Below are 21,330 nucleotides of genomic sequence, written 5' to 3'. Positions count from 1 at the left end.
ATTTATTGACAAATTAAGGGAAATTGTATATTGTATCACTGCAGTAACCCCCTGCTAATAGTGGAAAAACCACAAGTTAAAACTGTAAATATACCACACACTATGACTCATTTTAGAATATTACCCTTAAAATAAAATCCTTACAGATGACTTAGTTTTGGAAAAATCCACCGCGAGTCATTTTGTGGGATTTTTGGGTGTTCCAGAGTAATTAAAAAAATATTTGATGAGGTAAGTTTTTCAGCAAATAGCTAAAGATTGGTTCCACAGACAAAAAAATTGCTAGTAGTTGAATTCGTGCTTAGTAAGCCGTAAAGATTGTGCGGATTCCCTGTAGTCTATAGTGATAGAAAATATGGTAAAATGAGCACTTTGTTGTTTTTTGTTTGTTTGTTTTTTCACACTACCAAATTTAAGTTGTTCATAGTAGCTTAGCTCTGCAGGTAAATATTCATGCTCGTTTCAGCCAACCTTCAAGTAGCCATTTGATGCAGTAATGTCCTATTTGGCGAAGACTAGACGAGCCAAAGTAATATGCGTTGGAGGAACCTCTCTGGAAGTCAGTTATGGGCAGTAACTGCAGAAATCGGGCATTTGTATTGTACTTCATCATATTAACATGTGTGTACTCAAGGTGACTTCCAAGCATCTGTTTTGAACTCTTCATTCACGTTTATCTTGTAGAAACTGTCATTCTCCAGTTGCTGATAAGTACTTCCTGAAAGATATCTGTCACAGATGTTTTTTATCACTAACTCATTATTTTCCTCATTAAACTACTCAAAATCCATCTGACCTTAAAGTTTCAACAGCGTCAAACCATTTTTTATTTTTTTTTTATTATCTCCACTTTTGCACAGAATGGTTTCAAGTCACCGTCTTTGTATTTCAAAGCATTTTTTTTTTTTTTGCCATCCAAACTATGTTTTACAGATACTTACGATAGAAACCCGCCGCCCTCATTAAATTTGTCTATGACCCTCTTTCTCGGCAGTTGATACGTGTCAAAGGTCGACTATAAGCCTCTCTCAGATCGCGGTGCTGCCAGCAGTTCTGTCAAACATGCCGTTTTAATTGAGCAGCTCAAATCCTGGGCAGCCATCATTAGCACACCATTTAATTGCCTCAGAGCGTACCGCTGTCTGTACGCATGCAGTTTAGCAGCTTCTTTTACATTTGCCTCATCGTGTTTCTGGGGTCATGATGAAAACTGGACTACACTTGTGGAGTACCTCAGAAGCGTCCGTGCGATGAACACTGATTACGAGCATTTAATGGTTGGATGCTATCCATATCTAGTGCCAATGTGTCATGATATCACTTCCAGGTCTATCGTGCCAAGCTCATTGTTGAAGGTAAATAGAGTTTTCCATATAAGGAACGTTACGGGTATGGACAACCAAAATAACTGAATATTAAATGTCATTTTGGAATTAACCATTCTATATGCCGCCTCTTTTTTTTTATCTCCAACAGAACACCTGATTATGTATAGCTTCATAATTGCAAACAATTTATGCATGTGGATATAAAGTCTACACAAATACACACACACCCCTGTTCAAATGCCAGGTTTCTGTGACAAACAAATTAGCCCAAGAAGAATTATTTCAAAACTTTTTGCACCATGAATGTGACTTAGAACCTGTACAACTCAAGTGATTTTAAAAAAAAAAAAAAAAATTTTGAGAGGGGAACGATAAGTAAACAACTGACATAACATGTTTGCACAAGTCTACACACCTAACTGGGATGTGACTGGGTACAAAATTACCCCATCACATTCAAACTCATGTCAAATGGGAGTAAGCACACAACAGCCACTATTTAAAGTGCCTCTGATTAACCCCAAATTAATTTCAGCTGCTGTCATAGGATTTTCCTGACATTATTTCTGCTTTGTAGCAGAAACCAGACAGTTTTGTGCTATCACTGACTGCTATTTTGAACTGTTCATAATTCCCTCCACTGTTCATGATTGTCTAAGGTATGGTACTCCTGACTATAGATGGGAAATTGGTCACTTGAAAAACTGGATACAGGCGTTAAATCGGCATGGCGCTCTTAAGATCTGCAGTGTAATTCCAGCCTTAACCTTAGTAAAACGTGCTCATCTGTACAAAGTCACAATTTGTTTGTTCAATATTGTTAGCTTTAGGTCCAACCAGTTCGTTTGTTCATTAATGGAAAAAAAGAATCTAAATACTAGACAATACCAGCATGAGTAAGTCAAATAAACTATAATGAGTCGTGCGTTGAAACCCAGGCTTAGCAGTGAATCTTGAAATCTCCTTTGATTATCACTGATCAAATGTAAACAACTTCATTAGCGGTTCAGTGCACCGCTTTAGCTGATATCACACTCACATTGACGGACTCGTGGCCGGCGTATTTGACTCGGACCCGCGGCTCCTGCACCACGTCCAGGTTGGTCCCGGTCACCGTCAGCGTGGTGTGGCCACTGTATGGAGGGAAAGAGCACTAATTATCAGTCGGCGTTATGCTGCTCCAAACTGTTTCGCTAATTAGAGTAACTACTGCAAATGGATCAGTCTTGCAAGCCTTCTAACTCAATGTTTTCCTCAGAGGCAGCGGCAATAGACTTTTGGAGAAGCTGGCAAAGCACCGCGCTCTTTGTTATTGGGCGGGAGTGTCAGATCAAACAGGAGAAACCAGCTGGCTTCTATTTTTGTATTCTGAAGCATAAATGCAGGAGCTGCTTGTTTACATATCTGTACCGGTGTGATGAGGTTACAATGAACGACACACTCTCTGATCTTTTGCAAAACCTGTGCACCGGCATGATCTCCCGTCACAGTGTGTGAAAATTCAAGCCAGTGAGAAAAATTGAACATGTCCAGTCTGACGGCGTGCCAAAAACCCTGTCTGTTTGCACTTCAAAGACTGTAGCTAAGCTCGTAGAGGCTCATGGTGGGACTGTGCATTCAAGATGAGAAGTCTTGATTGCATCTCCGCAGAGCTCCTCGGCGATAAGACCGAGTGTCTCTCAGCAGTCTTAATCTGCAGGGAAATAGCGCCCAACAATCCCTCCTGAGCCCAAATTTAAGTTTAGTCCTTTATCGAAAAAAGGTTTTGCAACTCAAGAAACTTCAACAATCAAATTGCCCTTTGACAATTAAATTATCAATGAAATAGCTGTCTGCCAATTCTCAACCACACAGGAGGTGAGTATGTAAATGCATTTTATTTATGTAAGACTTTTCACAGTTACATATAAGAAAATATAGGGAAACGACAAAAACACATTTTACAGTTGATCCAAGAAAAACATCAACTGATCAAACCAAAATAAGTAAATTTAAAAAATTTTTTTTAAATCTAGTCTTTGCGGAACACCTGCGAAACAAATGTGTTTAACTGCTTTTTGAAAAGTCCAATGAAGAGGTAGCTCTAAGCTAAACTGGAAGTGCATTCCACAATTTGGAGGACTACAAGGCTCTATCCCATGTAGTTTTCAATTTCATGTTTGAGACATTCGATAAAGGGTGATCAGCAGACCCCAATGACCTAACAGGAGAATAAAACGACACTAAATCCTCCAAGTATAGAGGTGCCTTGACCGTTTAGGGCTCATTAGGTGACTTAAAATTTTGTACTATTCCTCAAATGAACAGGGAGCCAGTACGAGGATGACAGAACGGGAGTGATATGGCTGAACAGATGAGATCTGCACAAGGACTCATGCCGGCCAAATATGTCACTTCACACTGGCCCCAAAAAATCTGGGGAACTGAAATGGGGATAAGCAGTTTAACACTATATCTCCACAATTCAGTACTACATAGTTCTCAATCAGCACATTTCCAGCAATTATCTTGAAAAATGGATAATGGGTTTAGAAACAAAACTCTGAATTCCCTTTACAGAGTCTTTGTCATCCAAGTAAAGTAGGATCAAACATTAATCTCAAGTAGTGAGCAAAAAGATCTTAAGCCACCACAACCTTTTGTGCTTTTAATGATCTTTAGCGCAGCGGTCATTTTCGAAATGGAAAATGTCAATTGTAGCACACATGCGGTACATAAAAATGCAAAACAGATGGCCACAGTTTGTATTGGGGGTTGGTGTGTTGGCCGAGGAAGAACGCATGGAATTTTGGTGAGGATGTGGCTAAACTTCCCATCTCTTCACCACATTTCATAAACCAGGAAGACAAAATCAACAGAGTGGCAAGCAACTATTTTTTCCCCCACTTTTGTTAGCAATTCACCATTTAAGTCCACCGCTTGATGTTCTAGCTATGCAATGAGCATAAGGGAGCTGAATTAAAAATGTCCTTTTAACATATGATTTTGCCTCGATGCGTTAACATGCGCAGATATTTCTCAGCCCTGTCTGTTTGCATCCTTGACAAAAGCAAAAGAACATCATTCGCAACACTAGACATTTCATGTCACATTGTGCTGCAGATAAGCATGTGAAACGTACATTTTGAGTGGAATTGCCTTATAAAATTCAAAAAGGGGGGGGGGGGGGGGGGAGAAGGAAAACAGCCAGATTAAATGCATTTTTACCCTAGTAGTGACTGCTTAACTTGTGCTATGAACTCAAATTTTGAGAGGCTGTGTTGACAGTGTAATTTCAAAGCTTCAACACTTTGTACCATCATTCAGTGACAAGCGCATATCCACTCAAGTTTTTGACGGTAAAACTCAGCTAATACGCTTCAGTACGTGCTTTGAGATTGGCCCAGTGAGGAAATAAATTGTCTTGACTCATCTACATAAACCAACTTGCATTTGTTTTTGCACCTCTGATCAACCCGGGGCCCGTTTTCAATTTGTCTCTCGCTCATTTCGCAGCGCTCCTCTAATTAAACAGCATATTCAGCACGCAAACACGAGTTGCGAGAGCCCCGCGGAGCCTGCAAAGTTACAACCATTCATGAAACATTACACGACTAAAATTAGCAGTTTGGCTGCGAGCGCCGCTCGCAAATCCCTTTTGTGCAAGCTGCCCGTGAATTTCAGATCGTCTAAGTAGAGCTGATCTCCCAGAACATCTTTAAAAGTCATAAGAGGTAGAAGCATGGATGGTGGATGATTTTGACTCTCACCAAGTCTAATTTCAACTTTTGTTTTTCATGCCTTTATCATTCATATACTCAAAACATTCATTTTGATTCGTTGACTGCTATTGACATCTCAATAGGTCCAACTTTCATTATTTTTCATGACTGTCAGTCACCTGCGTAAAACATTACGTTCATTACTCAAGGTTGTCGATGCTTGGTTCTTGAAAACAAAGTGACCGCGATTGGCAGATAGGCCCAATTTTCCCTTTTTCTTCATGACTGCCAATCATCTGCTGGAAATATTACGTTCATACTCCAAGGTTGTCGACACTGTTCATCATAACAGTGACGGCAATTGGCATCTCATCAGGTCCAACGTTCCTTTTTTTCTTGACTTAAAGTCATCTGCGCAAAACATTCCGTTTATAATCGAAGGTTGTCGACACTTCGATCGTTGAAAGTAAGTGACTGTGATGAAGCGTTCCTCTTCAGCGCCCTGTGGGTCGTGTTTCGTCTACGATTAAAAGTGAATCGGGGAGGTGAGGTCTAACGAGGAAGTACGTGCTTATGAAATTTTCATACCAAAGTTTTCACGGGACATCCGTTTTTCCCCTCCGTATTCTGTAACGATCACGTTTTCAAAATCATTATTGAAGACACCATTGTTGTTTTTTTTAAAGGAGTATTTCCATTGGCCGTCAGAAGTGTTCCTCAAATAAACAAAAAACAGTAAGACAAATGTCGTCGTCGTTGTTGTTGTTTATTAATCGGACAGCAGCAATATGCTTGTGTGTCGTCGTTAGTGTTACCTTGTAATGCTCCACAGGGGCTCAATGCGCTGCACTGTGGGGTCTTGTATGTACTCAAAGGACAGACTACCAGGAACCTTAGCCCGGTCCACCCTCAGACCGACTTGCACCGGCCCCGCTCCGGTCACGGACGGAGCAGAGAAGCAAACGATCTCCGACGTGGTCCTTCTGTTCGAGGAGAAGAAAACACAGATAGGAGCCTTGCGCTTGTGTGGCGAGAGGCTTCATTATACCCTGTCCCATCTTCTTCTTATTACTGACACATTAGAGATGGAACGGTGTAATTAGAGGGCGCTGGAGCTAATGGCTCCTCGCCTCACCCTCTTGACTCACACACCCTGTCAGGCGTTTTTAGCTTTAAATAGACACGCATGACAATACCCCACACCGAAATTAGGTCTTTATGTGTGTTTCTGGGTTTTTTTGTTTTTTTTTGCTGCTGTTCCTGACTGAGGTTTGGTGCAAGCTGAATGAAAGCAAGAAGAAGTCTTTGATGCGCTTAGCTCACCTGTACAGCTCGCACGTTTGGTTGCCAAAGTACACAGTCACAGAGCTGCCAGCACCCAAGTTCTCTCCGACAATGGTCACCTTGGTACCCCCAGACTCGGGCCCTCTGCCTGGGGTCAGCGCCAGCAAGGAAGGGGTCTGTTGACAACCGAAACGAATCGAGATTTTTTGAAACATCTGATTTTGAAGTCAAGTCTCACGGCACACCACCAAACAAAACGTCACAAAAAGGATATGAAGCGGCTTGCAACACGAAGCAAAAACTCGACCGAGCCATGGCTCGTAACTGGTAAAAATTCAGCACTTTATACGGAAATCTGTCAAATCTGAGTTTAAGTTGAAAATTGTAATTGGAAGAGCATTTAATTGTCCTGCCTGCTGGCACAGCAAGATGAATGAAGATATTTATAGTAAAAAAAAATAATAATAATTAAGTGAAATTGTATAATTTCAGATTTGATCTCCCAATGTTGGTTTGGAATGACTGCAATAGAAAATCAGTGCGCTATTAAATAGGCTGTTTGCAAAAACAGTGACGAAAAAAAAAGTCACCAGAAGGCTATGACATAAAAATTATTATTAGCACACAGACTAATACGCAAGATCTTTGAACAAAAGCTCCCTAATCAACTTCTATTGTCTGCTTCTCCATTTGATAATTACAGATTGAATGGATTAAATGGAACATTGAATTACCAAAAAGGAGTAGAGCTGCTGGGACTGCGCGCGTAGTTCCGGTCTGCATTCGCCCACGCAAAGCCTGACCGGGCCCGGCGCGCTTCCTTTTGGGGCGGCGACCATCTCGCACACGATCCTGGCACACGGAAACGTAGATGCAGTACAGGTCGTCAGGCAGCCACCAAGAAATAACATTCCATTGTGTTAGCAATGTAGTTTTTTTTTTTTTGTGTGTACTGTATGCGTGTGCATTTCAATTGGCCAAATGTGTTAAAGGTATCAAAATCACATGGAACCTCTAAACCAGGTTTTAAACATTTACGCAGTTTTGAAACCCTAATCCTAGTTTGAAACCCTCATTTGAAACCTAACTTTAAAACTCAGATTCGAAGCCTGGGTTTGGGACTTTAATTTTGTCATGAAACCATACTTTGAAACTTACCCTAAAAAATCCTCTACCTGAAATTTCGGTTTAGGTTTGAAACCCTAACCTGGCCTAACCTGAAACCTTCATCCTGTTTTAAGAAACTTAATTAGAAACTCTAACTCAGCCTTGCAACCCTAATTTAAAACTTTAACGAGAAATCCTAACCTTGGCTTGGAACTCTTCTTTGAAACCTTAATCCTGCCTTGAAACTGTCTTCAAACCTGACAGGTGAGAGACCCTCATTCGAAACCTAGCTCTAAACTCTAACCCAGGCTTGAATCCCTAATTAAAACCCTAAACTTGGCTTGAAAACATGAACCTGTTTTAAACTTTCAAACCCTACTCCTGGCTTGAAACCAGTTTTCACACCCCTTACTTTTGAGAGCACAATATTGTCATTGTTATTCGCTAACACAAATGCATCGTTTCACAACAATCTTTGTCCTACGGCGCAGTTCGGTTTGTTGTTGATGGTCATGTGAGTATCCGGCACAATTCTGTGTTGTGTTGCGTTTACACGGCTTACCGAGCGTCACACTATTTACGAAACTGGCTAGCTCGCAACATAACTGGAAACACAAGCCAGATCATGGTTTCCCATTCCAAACAATGCTGTGGCAAACCAAACTGAATAAGATTTGGCGGCTGACGATGCGCACACAAATACACATTTCGGGGGGGGGGGCTGCTGTGATTGAGGCTGCTTTCATAAAAGTTGCGGGTCAATGTAGAAGACCATCTTTCTTCCTAATGGAAAAGAGCTCCACAACTCAGATGATAAACTACCCCCTCTTCCCCCAACCGCAGCGCCATCGCCGCCCACCATTACCTGCAGTTGTCATGACAACGTACGAGTTTCTACAATAAATCCGTATTGTCTTGTCGGGCCAATAAGATAAAACGTGACATGAATACGCCAGTAAATAAGTGACCCCACGTTCAAATGAATGTCTCTTATATCAGTGCTGTCTTCTTTTAGGGGGCACGGTGAATCGTCGAAGAGTTTTCTCATTTTCCGTCAGCATGTTCTTTTTTTCATTATTTTAATTTTTTTTAATTTTCCTTTTTATATATATTTTTTTTTAAAAGAAGGATATAAATTAGAAAGCCTTGCAGTGTTAGCCGAATCACATTACATGGCTGCGAGAGAAACACATGGCTAACAGATTGTCCCTCCAGTCAGCGACATGCTGCGCATTTCAATTACAGCCGAGCCGGCAGCCTCCTAACAGGAGCCAGCAGAAACGCCGTCTTTTCCCATTGCCTCTGACTACATCAGAGTCAGAGCAAGCCCCGCCTCCGACGACATTCTCGACAACCCGATGTGGAAAATATAAATGCACGGATTGATGCTTTAAAGCAGTGGTGTCCAAACTACAACCCTGGGGCCATTTGTGGTGCGCGGTCCATTTCTTTAGAGGCCTGTGTTACAAAATATAACATTTGATACAGGGGGTATTTGTGCAATGACTGAATGGAGCCCACTCTGTCTGCGTGAAAGGTAGAGCAGGTGCCACTACACTACCAGTGCTACACCGATAACCATAGCGCTGTTCTAGATATGCAAAGAAACTATATAAAATAAAACTGAAATGGTAGCAACATTTCTCCTCATTAAAGCTGAATGAAGATAATTCAGAAACAAAAACGTTTTTCCTCAAGGGCCAATTTGTAAACACATCACATAAAGCGGCGCCCTTACTGTTCGGCGGTGATGTAGCCTCCCTCCTGCGGGACGCACTGCACTCCCGCCACCTTCACGTTGCCCTCCAGCTCAGAGAAGGACAGACCCAGGTTCAGGCCCCGGATGGTGACCAGCGTGCCACCCTCTAGGGGTCCAGCAATTGGGCTCACCTATGGAAGGAAGACAAAGACAATATTTGCTGATTTAGCAATTTAAAACAGTTCCCAGATGTCTTAATACTGAATGACGCCCCCAAAAATGTTTAGAATTGCCTATATTAATAAACAATAAATCTACCGCAAACTACCATCCCAAAACACTCAAATATAATTTCAAACTACATTCCACTATACATCATACATTACAACATTAAATGTAAATGGCTTACTGATGATTTGATTTCGAAAAAATCCACCGGAAGTGAGTGTGTGTCACCTTTGCAAACCGTAAAGGTACCAATTTCCAATCAATAACGAGACCGCCATCCTTTGTTAGCTTGTGCTTTTCAATCGTTTAATCGCCGCTCAACAGAGCAAAAAAAAACAAAAACAAAACCGTGGTGAAGACTTTAACTTCCACTAACAAGCCGGGTTAAACGTAACTCCTCCCTAACATAAAGATAGTCGGGTGCTCATTGTACACCAAACATCTTGGTGGAAATCGCTTTTAGGGGGTTGCTGTTCTGACTCATGAAAATGAGCCATTCCTCACTCCGCCTCTGGAGAGGGAGACTTAAGACCTGTTCTCACAGAAATGAAGCCATTTAAAAAAAAATATATATATATTTTGCATTCATTTTATAAAAGTTTTCTGGGAACTGGGAATTGTTTTAAGAAATTAGAATCTTTATGTGTGTGGTGTTCTGTGTTGAGATTATCGGAGGACACCACACACAATACGACCAAAACTGTTGAATGATTTATTTATCTTTATGTTTGGGGTCTATCCATCCATCCGTCCATTTTCTGAGCCGCTTATCCTCAGAAGGGTTGCGGGAGTGCTGGAGCCTATCCCAGCTATCTTCGGGCAGGAGGCGGGGTACACTCTGAACTGGTTGCCAGCCAATCGCGGGGCACATACAAACAAACGACCATCCGCACTCACATTCACACCTACGGGCAATTTAGAGTCTTCAATTAACCTACCATGCACGTTTTTGGGATGTGGAGGAAACCGGAGTGCCCGGAGAAAAGCCATGTAGGCACGGGGAGAACTCTACACAGGCGGGGCCGGGGGATTGAACCCCGGTCCTCAGAACTGTGAGCCAAACGCTCTAACCAGACGCTCTAACCAGTCGTCCACCATTCCGCCTGTTTGGGGTCTATCACAGATATTTAAAAACACAATATTTTAAGATTTGAAAAATCCTTGTGTGTACCAGACCTAATAGCGTTTCCAAGATCGGGGCCAGAGCTAGGGGTTTGTGGTGAGGCAAGGGCTACTCCGATTTGCTCAGAGGTTGACGGGCTTTGGAGATGGATTGTATTTCAATGTTGGAGGCATCCACCACCAATTTACCACGTATGGGCAATTTTAGAGTCTTCGCTGAAGCTAACATGCATGTTTTTGGACTGCAGAGTAGCCAGAGAAGAAGCTAACCGGCAACAATTTTGCCAAACACGCAAATGCGTGTGCCGGTTAGCAGAAACTAACGCTGCTAGCTAACACAATTCGGTGATTAGCTTTTGGCCTTGAACTGGTAATGCTTTCAAACATTCCGATTGTTGCTTGGAAATGGCGGTTCTTCGTCCAGCCTTGACACCAAATCTTGGGAGGAGAAACTCTGTGTGGGGGTGGTATTATGTCAAATTGAGAACGCCTTGCTAGCAGATACATTTTTGGAAATGGACAGCTCACAAAAGATTTACAAACTTGTGTATTTTTACACTATTTGTGTTGGCAGGCACTCCAGAAACCCAACTGTTTGTATATGATTTATAGAAAAGTCAATTCTCCAGAATATACAACCTTTAATACAATTAATTTGCAGTCCCTTCCAATGTTCAATCTCAACTGGAAGCTTTCTGGGGGACCGGAGAGCAGATCGGCAGCAATGCCAAAGCAGCGCTTTCCAGCGGAACACTCCACTCGATTCATTTCTCCGCGCCTCCTTCACCAACGCTATTAATACGAGCGGGACATCAAAGGCCCGCAGCTCTTTGAAGTGCCAGCTCAACGGTGTCTTCGGCGCATGACCCGCTCGTCGCCTTTGTGCGAATGGAACACCGGTTTGTGACATAAGAGATCCCTCAAGCGCTTCGTAAACAACCCGAATTCCCAGAACTGTCATCCACGTCCCCTCACAGAATGCTTGATTGGGTGGTCCTCCATTAACCTAATGACATACAGTGAACCCTCGCTACTCGCAGGGGTTAGGGTCCAAGAATAACAAAATATTTTAAACAGCTGTAGTAGATGTCCTACATAAAACATGTTTATCATTGCCTATATTATTGTAAACCCTAAGTATACCCCAAACTATTATCCCCAAATAATCCTTCAATTTACCGTAATCATTTCAGTCATCTTTAATAATACCCTTAAAAATAAAACCCTTTTTTTTCAAATCCAGTTAATCCCTGAGTATTCGTACTTCAGCATTTGCAAATTCACCTATTGGCAAATTTTTGGAGGGAATCTCTCCTCTGTTGTTTGCTGAAAAACTCACCTATTAGCTGTTTTTGTACTCAGGCCAAAGCCATTTCCGATATAATAAGATTGCTTTGGTGCCATCTGGTCACATCGTGGTGCTAAGCACCTTTGTTAAACTGAGGGTAGGTGCTTCAATTGGTCAGGCAATAGCTGACAGAAATAAAAGTGCTTTGCTGCCATCTTGCCAATTACATGTGTGGGCGTCAATTATTTTCTCTGTTCGCGGCAGCGCCCTATCACCTTGAATAGTTTACCACCCTGCTTTCTCTGCCGCCAACCACACAAGAAGCCTCGCCTGCCTGTTGGACCTCGGCCGGTGTCTTCCATCATGTATTTGTTGGCTGTCAACTAGTGGCCAACGCTGGCTACTCCTTTGCTAACATGGCGGCTTCGAGGGAGCAGTGCATTTTGGCGGGATGTTGAGGCATCTTCCAAAAATGTGGACAAGCGCTACAATGTGCGTTTTATAATTGGTAGGGGATTTTGCGAATCGGTGAGGGTTCGCTTGTCTGCCTTTTAAAGACCACTCGACTGTCTCTCAATAGAGTGCATGTGTTTTTCTAGATCTGCATGGTCACTGTCACTGCAAGTAAAGTAGAATTAAAGAGCTACATTCTGGATTTTCAACAGGCTTTTACTTGACGAGAGTGTAATTAAAATGTCTTTCAGGTGTCATGGTTCGTCACAGGGCTTCGACGAGCTCCGACAGTCATGTGAGAACCTCTTAATATTTCGTCATGATTGTGCTAATGCGGATGCTGATGACACGGTGATCTTTATCAAGCATGATGTTTACCTTGTGCGCTGCCTTCCGTTACTCTGTTAGCTTGCAAAATTCATTGAGTCGCACACGTGGACACAAAAGCCTCTGAGATCCCGCAAAAATCGCTGTCGTTGCGGCATTTATGCGCCTGTGCTTTTAGCCCCTTTGACACTGACCAGCTAAGCAGGATTCGTCACGGCTTTTTCACGGCTCTCTGTTCTGTGTTGAAGGTACCTAGATGGGGAATTGTGAATTGAAGTTTCCCTGCGAATTTGCCAACTTCAGAGGGCTGTGTGCAAGTTTAATTTGTTCTGTGACCACGTTTGCAACTCACAACACTTGTATCTCAAATCATCTTTCCCCATTGAAATGGATAGAAATGTCAATAATCCGTTTCAACATCATTGTGTTTTTGCATTGTGTTATTTAACAATGAAAATAGCACTCTATAGTATTGTACTTTAACAAAACATAAAATAATATCATTAAATAGCATGTTAAGAATTAAACAGTTTGTGCATCAGCATTGATTCATTGCGGCTCCTTCTGTTTTACGTGTCTTGGCCACCAGGGGCAGTAGAATACAGTCCTACAGACATAAGCGGACAAGACTTTTGCAACTACTGTAGGTGACTCAGTAAGCTTCAGTAATAGTCATTTTTCACAGAGGAAAAAGAATATATGCCTGTGAGTATTGTTATCGTTTCTGTATACATCATTTGCGTTCAAATATCTGTTGCTTCAAGCCTTATGATGCTATTTGTTAGTCTGTCTATGGCATTTTACATTGTTTCTTAAGCTTATGTGGAATCAAAAAATCCCTGATATACTTTACTTGGACTGCGATTGGGGAACCGCGATAAACCGGGTGACTACTGTACTGTATATTGAACGTACTATAACCTTTTACTTGGTAATAATAACAACCAAACATTTCATTCACCCCCTCAACAGACAACCCAGTCGGACAACAGCCCAGATAGCCAAACAAACCTCGGTGATGCGTGGGTTGGTGCACTTGACATTGGCGGCGGAGAGGTCGAGCCAGCGGCTGGCATACGGCGAGATGGGTGGGCAGTGGCGCTTCATGGTGCACCTGCCCTCGCTGCTGCACCAGCCGCACTGGAACTTCTTCTCTGCCCGCAGGCACATGCCGCAGCTGTCTCGCTGGGCGCTGCACTTGTACAGGTGCACTGTGGGAGGGACGCACATCCGCAAGAGTGGTTCGCAAAAATGGCTGCTCCAAATGAGGGTCATAAAATGTACTGTAATACAACATGTCAACATCCCAAAAACAAGACAAATTTACTGATGTAATGATATCAGCTCACATGACAAGATAAATGTTCTTTGTTAACAGCTGTTGGTCAGTTGCTTGATTAGCTAGCTCGGTTGTTTATTTGTTTGGTTTGTTACTTGGTTGACAGTATGGAATCCTGGTTCACGAAGCTCTTATTCACAGATAAATTGGTTTAGTTAATTTGTTTCGTTGGTTGACCGGGTTTATTTATGGTAAGCAAAACGTAACAGGATTAGTAAGAAGATTTCAAGCTTCACTTGCCCTGATATCCCTCGAGAGTCCTTTTCCTCGCCTTCGTTTGTATGTCGGAATTTCTTCAACGAAGTTCTACTTATCATATTTTTGGCTGGTCAGTCAAAATTTTTGCTGGACGTATGACTGCTAAGGTAAACCCCGATACGAATATGGGTTAAGACCGGATAAAATACATGACTTTGTCTGTCCTTGATTACGTTGAAGGCGAACAAATGTGCAGCTCCATCTTTCACTCCTCGTGACACACTAATGACTGTCCGCTACTTGATCAGCGCATATGAGTATTGTGAACTTTCCCTGAAGCCCTTTGGGGGGGCTTGAGGCGCCCTCAGTGACCCATCCATCTCCGCCGTTGTGGATTGAGTCCCTCGCCCTCTAGGCTACAAGCCGATACGGATGGAGAAAGACACCTTTAATCTTCTCGGGATTGTCGATGATGAAGTTGCCGTTCCACACGATGGCGAGCTCCACCGCCAGGTCGCTGATCTTCACACCCTCGTACATATACTGGAAAAGAGAAGACGGCCGTGAGCGGAGAGAGGACCGAAAGGGGGAAGAGAGGATGAAAGGGCAGCGAGAAACGAGAGGCTTTTTAACCATCTGTCATCACCCGCGTCAGAGGACTGTGCCCTTCTCATGCGTTGTCGCAGACGACACGTCTCGCATTGTAATCGTGCAACAAAGAGAAGACATCTCCCGAATTCATCTGCAGCCTCTCGTTTGCTGATACAAGACAAGGTCACAGCGACTCACTAGGAGCATACAGTATTTATTTGCTTTCCATTTCACACTCCCGCCCTCCAGCATTTTCTCTTAAAAATACAACTATGCTACACTAGAATACATTTTATTTCTTTTCCCTTTCTGTGTCCCTTTTCAGTACATTTTTTGTTGTTTCAGTTTATTTGTTTATCTTTCATGGACCATGTACAGAAAATATCAAACTCAAGAGTGAAAATGCTCTGTACCAGATTATAGTTTTGTAGCTAATTTCCATCTGTAGTCCCTGTGGCAGGTAAGAAAGAAAATGAGAAGGGGGGGGGGGGGGAGTGTAGAAACTTTAAGTTAAAAGAGAGTAGGAGCGGCAAACCGTATAGTGTACCTATACGCCGTGTGTCAAAAAAGTTCAAGATCTGGTTTCGCCAAAAATATATTTCAATGCTCCAAATGCCCAATGACGCGGAGGACATTGAGACGGCCGTGACAATAGAGCTGTGGAGGATCCCGGTAGAATCCTTCGAGCGCACGACGGCGTGGCAGACATCGCTGGGAAAGTGTTTTAGAATCCAGGAGGAGTACTTCGAAGGGGAAAACTTTCAAATACAATAGTGCCTTTGTGATACCAGTCCTGGAACTTTGCTGGCATGCCTCGTACACACATAAATGAGATTATTCACACTTATACCATACACTACTGCTACAATAAGGTCAAGTCCATTTCCTGTTCTATGGTTACTGTCCCACTTTTCCTCTTTGCTATCACCGGTGCCCTATTGTGGTGATATCACCCATAAAAATAGCACGGCAGAAAAGCTGTCGGAAAATTGCCATTTTTCTTCACTTTAACCGGTTTTACAAAATTTCTTTTGGCGAATGGAGTGAAATTAAATAGTGTTTTATCCACACCGTAGGTGCCCAAAGCGCTTTCCAGAGGGCCGCATTCACGCACGCATTCAGACAGCAATGGGCGGATGCTGCCTTGAAAGGCGCTGCCAGCCATCCACAAAAAAAAAAAAAAAAAAAAGTTAACCTCTCGCAATAGTAAAACATCACCCACATAAAAATAAATAAAAGAAAAAGCCTTACGGAGCTGTTCTGGCACTGGACGCTGGTGCTGTTGAAGCGCAGCGCCGTGACGCGGTGGCCGACGCCCTGCACGTTCACCACGCACTCGTAGCCCCGTTGGCCCGACTGCGGCTGCGGCAGATTGCGGGCCCTCAGAGTAATTGGTCGCACCTCGCCGGCCGGTATGAGGATTTGCCCGGAGTGAAGGAGTTGGGGGCAGTCCTGAATAATAAAAGGAGTGGGGGGGGGATCAGACAAAGAGGAAGTTGTAATGGAACCCGTGGCACGTATACAATTTTGAATTCAACCAAATTTGTTGGGAAAATGTAGGAAACCGGTGCATTCACTTTCTGTGGTGTTCTTTGCATTCATTTAGCCATTTCCCCCCATGAAATTGGTTAATTAACATCCATCTATCCATGCATTTTCTTCCGCTTGTCCGGGGGCTGGTCGCAGGGGCAGCAACCTAAGCAGAGAAGCCCAGACTTCCCTCTCCCCACTCACTAATATTGTTGCAGTTTTTCTGAGGAGTTGTGACCGTCTCCATGTATATCCGCATGTCTGTGTTATACTGCCCCCAGTTGGCCAAGGCTTGCACATCAGAAGCATAATCACAAAGAATTAATCATGATGCACAAACTGTTTACTTCTTTATATTCTATTTAATTTCATTATTACGGCATGTTTTCATAAGGTACAGTTTTATGGGGTGCTATTTTTCTTTAGTGTTTTTAGGTTTAGGTAGATTAATGGCCTTTCCATTCAATCGAATGGGGAAAATTGATTTGAGATTCAGGCGTGTGGTCACGAAACGAATGAAACTTGTATCGCACCATCGTATTTTCGTATGGGGAAAAATTGATTCTAATTCAAACAGATCAGAATAAGCGGTTCCACTTCATGGCGCCTTTCTTTCCATGTTGTCCATTTATTGCTGAGTCTGTCTGCGTCGTCGTGTTTACATAACCATTTCTTCACAGGATATTAGCAATCTGTCACTGTCATCTATCTTGACGTCTGCCCGTCATCATCTGTATTAATGCACACTTCAGTATGTCCCTCGGGGATTACAGCAGCAAATAGATCTGTAATCCCAGTAATACATGTCCCGCATACAAGTTTTTTACTGCATGTTAAAGCCTTGCCTAGATCCAAGCAGATGTGTATGTCGCAGTATCATTTTTTTTTTGGTTGAAGCTGGAGATACAGATACAGCCACTTCATAAGGTACATCGCCACAGTTGATTTAATGTGGATTCAATTCAACTGTATCCCCCCCAAAATTGACCTTGGAAGAATTGTGTATAATCGTTTCAACCAATTAGTAGGCCATTTGGTGAGTCTCAGCCTGCGCGAAAATGCACCAATTCTTGCAAGCGCATGTATGCCTGTAAAAATATATTTTAGCGGTCCCTAATACAACCTCGCTAAACTCACTCACTAGCGCCCCCTGGAAAGTGAGGAAAATTAAGCCCCCAACACCAGTGTCACAGATCAACATTCAATTTGGTTAAGATGTCCATCATAACAGGATTCAACGAAAAAAACAACGACCCATGCCTGAAATTGATCAGGAAGTCGGCCATTTTGGTTTGGGGCAGCCACGGGTAAATTCCTTGACACGGAGCGGATTCGCCCGAGTAAGCCCCAATCAGAAGGAAGTATCCTCTGTATCCTTGAAGTATAAGGTGTGAATTGTTTTTGCCTAAGTTTGATCATTAATGCAAGGATTCTCAAGAGGTAAAAAAAAATTAATCAGCCCAGACACCGGAGTTTCAGATTGACCAATTAAAAATTGGTGGACCTGTGTCATAAGAAAAAGTGGGAAAAAGGACCCATGTATGAAATAGAACAGGAAGTCAGCCATTTTTGTTTGGAGCAGGCAGCCATCTTGGGTGCATTCCAGGTCTCATACTTTGACAAACTCCCACTAGGGAATTCACCCAAATGTGCCCCAATCGTAAGCAGGTATCCTAGATGGACAGGCATTGCTATATTGCCAAGCATTTTTGCATATGCCAGCTAATGTGGGCGCAACGTGGAGTCAAAGTTGGATCATTATGAGGGGGTCACACTGAAAAGGGCTGTGCGAGAGCTGGTTTGTTGCTGCTTTCAGCTTTAATTTGGATTAGTGTTATGACATTAGATTCATTGTATGACAAACTGAATATTATTATGTTTGTTAATGCTTTGGGCAGTGGGTGTACGGTCTGCATGGTTTCATTGAATACATTCCATTTGTCGTACCGTTGCATTTTAATGAGTTGCGGGTAAGTTGGTGTCGTACCTCTGAGGCGTTGACTCTGCCCTCCTGGAAGGAACAGCTGCTCGGGTCATGGGTGCACATGTTGCGATATTTACACCAGTGGCAGCGAAATGTGCTGTTTACGCACGACAGACACCTGCAGGACAAAGTGCACTCATTAGTGCATGCGATGTAAACCACGAGAAAAAAAAAAAACACGGCAATAATAACAATTTGAGGTAAGAGCTACACAATGATGGATGGATGTATGGAAAGATACACACAGACAGACCGACCGACAGATGATGGTGATACACAGCTGTTGAGGGACCACATTGAAGAGAAACATGACAACAAAGGCTTGGCTGTGCTGTAACTGAGCTCTTCGGCTCTAACGTTTGTGTAAAATGAAATTTCATTTGCTATTTTGCTCGCGGGGGGAAACTCAGTGGCAACTTGGGTCAAAAACATGGGCGGGGAATCTATATCCGGCAAGAACATTTGGTCAAGCCCACCATGCAATTCTAAGAACAAATAAAACTTCAGAGGAAACAATAAAAACAATTTAAATCCCCAAAAGTGTCACCAACAAATACTCATAATTAGGTGTGCAACGGTTCATGTATTTGTATTCTAAATTTTCAGTTAGACAACATTCTGTACGGTACAGAGGCCTACGAAGACAAGAAGTGTAACAGCCTCGCAGTCGAGCCACACAGCTACCTGGTGAACAAACACAGTGATGCTCAGCCTCTGGCCAGCGAATGTCACGGCTGGCGATATGCTTTAGGCAGTACGTCATTTGAAATGGCGTCACAGCGACGTCAATATTGTGCAGTGGAAAGGGAAAAAATAACCAGTGCAGTGCAAAGGCAACTTCCAATGGCAACATTTAAACAGTCTCTCCTGGGAAATAACAAATGCCATTGGTGTTTTTATAGAACAGCATAATTTCGGCTATTTAAACTGTGACAAACTTTTCCGCATTGTTCATTTCCCCCAAAAATACTAATTACTGATGTTGCACTGTTCAAAAAAGAAACTATTTAATCTGTCATATACAGGATGACTATTTTTTTATTTATTGTATACATTTGATTTATTGATTGATTTATCTATTGGAAAACTTACTGCTAGCAGTTTGCATTTTTGGAAATTTCCTTTTAAATGCTGTTAAATTTGTTCCTGCTTACACAAAAGAAGCAGTAGTACGTAACTGAAATGGTTCCCTAGCGCCGTGTTTTCCAAAGCAAAGTTATTACTCACGCCCCAGCTTCCACAGCATTGCCGTTACCATGACAACAAAATGGCCTAACCTCCCAGAAGGAGACAATGTTCACCCTGACCTTGATCATTCGCCCACAAAGTCTTGCAAACCTTCATTCATGTTACCATAAACGACATGGACAACACTTGCCGTCGTCATTATCGGACCATACGGTTTGCTTTAGAGAGACATCAATTTTGGGAGATGTTTGACTCCCACTTTGCTGAGTTTGACCTTGGAATATAATAAAAGCTTTGGGGGTGGGGGCTATAAAACCACAATCAGCTTTGCAATGCTGCAGCTCCAAGCCACAAACGCCAATAAATGGAGCGCCATCTATTTATTTATTGTATCATCATTAGCTGCCGGGGGGGGCCAGTGTGGCGATGGAAGATTTGGAAATATGTTGTGTACATACAGAATGAGTGTGGGAGGACGTGAGAGATACTTCTTTTGTGTGTGTGTGTGTGTGCGTGTGTGTGTGGAGGTGAGGTATGAATAGGTCGCAACTGCTGCAGCGCCGGGATTATTGATAACGGGATGCTGCAGGTCAGGAGCTGCGTTGGACGTGAAATATTCATCACCGGGAGTTCGCGGGGGTCACGGCGACGCTAATGAAGGGCCGTGTGTGTATGATGAGCTCCCGACTGCTCTCTCTAATGACTTAATTGGGTATACTTGCGTATTTATGTCACAGTCAAAGAGCCCTTTAGCATCGGCGGTGTGCTCTCTGCCACTGCGGGCTAATTTCGCTGCCAACACTCTCATCAATCAAACGCAACCTCCAGGAGTAACATGATTGTGTATTCACGAATCCAGCGAGTATGAGCTTGTGGCGGAGGGTAATTTACAGAGAGGGGAAAGTTCTACAAATTGTGTGCGCTAGGCTGTTCGCTCAAATTCCAAGAGGGTATATAGTGGTCACTTGTAAGTCAAGGTACGACTGTAAGTGGGGTTCAAATTAAGTCATATGTAAGAAATATGAAGTATGTGAAGAAATGTCATCATACTTATCTTGACCAACACAATCACAATGAACAGTTTTGTGGTCTGCCACCATTTTGATTGTGACGTACGTCAATTGTTTGCGTATTAAAGCGGGATACACGCATACCGATTTTTAACATTTTATAAACGTGAGACCCACACATGATGAGGAAAAAAAAAAATCACGTGTTCTTATTGCTCTTATAATGTGTGGTGTCCTCGAACCAACACATCACACCACACATAACGATATCTCTATCAACAATCGCGAATTTCCTCCCCCAATCCAGTTGTCTGTCGTAGTTGCAAAACTGACCTGTGGGAGGCAGCACAGTGCCACAGGCCAGATTGCCAAAATATATAAAGAAGAATTTTCTGTTGAGTCTTGTAGAATCTTAGGGTTAATCGGTTTTGTCTGGACTGTCCGTCAGTACTGCCACAACTCTGCTAGTACTTTTAATGTCCGTTAATCTTGTCAAGGAACCATACAACCATTTTCTATCATGCTTTTCCCGTTTAGGGTCACAATGGAAACAAACGAAATGCTCATCTCTGCTCTCTTCTTCTTAAACCACCTTTAGTGCTTTCTGTAATCTCACCACTGCCCCCCACCGTTTCTGGTGGTACTGCAGTGTTTGGTCTGCCCTCTGGAAGCTTCCAGCAGACGGACAGAAATACGGACAAAGAGTACAGACTCAATGCTACTTGTGAAACGTCCAAAATGAAGGAGTGTGTCGGGCAAAAGGTCGACTACACCAATCACAGGAACTCAAGAGTGTGAACTGCCACACAACTGCAAGGAACTATATTCTTTAACATAAGTGACTTTGGACCGCACGAACCTTCCAGTGAGGACGCCTGATTTCTAGCTGACAGTTAGCAAAGAAAGTGAAATTGTATCCAAGAAGAGGAAATGCAATGAAATCTTTTCATGCT

General features: G+C 42.8%; 1 protein-coding gene across 2 annotated transcripts in view; it reads right to left on the bottom strand.

Annotated features, from left to right (window-relative positions):
* Positions 1-21,330, bottom strand: part of LOC133408526 (plexin-A2-like) — an 83,108-nt gene that overhangs the window by 22,173 nt on the left and 39,605 nt on the right. For both annotated transcript variants that reach the window (XM_061687529.1, XM_061687530.1), the window contains exons 8-16: positions 18,183-18,297; positions 15,917-16,117; positions 14,521-14,617; positions 13,549-13,748; positions 9,159-9,310; positions 7,048-7,165; positions 6,353-6,489; positions 5,845-6,012; positions 2,368-2,461 (exon numbers count right to left, since the gene is read on the bottom strand). In XM_061687529.1, coding sequence (XP_061543513.1) covers positions 2,368-2,461; positions 5,845-6,012; positions 6,353-6,489; positions 7,048-7,165; positions 9,159-9,310; positions 13,549-13,748; positions 14,521-14,617; positions 15,917-16,117; positions 18,183-18,297 — 1,282 coding nt within the window. The remainder of the gene's footprint in view (positions 1-2,367; positions 2,462-5,844; positions 6,013-6,352; positions 6,490-7,047; positions 7,166-9,158; positions 9,311-13,548; positions 13,749-14,520; positions 14,618-15,916; positions 16,118-18,182; positions 18,298-21,330) is intronic.

This window comes from Phycodurus eques, chromosome 10 (assembly GCF_024500275.1).
Source record: "Phycodurus eques isolate BA_2022a chromosome 10, UOR_Pequ_1.1, whole genome shotgun sequence".
In the NCBI taxonomy this organism is placed as follows: Eukaryota; Metazoa; Chordata; class Actinopteri; order Syngnathiformes; family Syngnathidae; genus Phycodurus; species Phycodurus eques.
The sequence above is the reverse complement of the archived record's forward strand: the minus strand, read 5'-3'. Positions and strand labels throughout refer to the sequence as shown.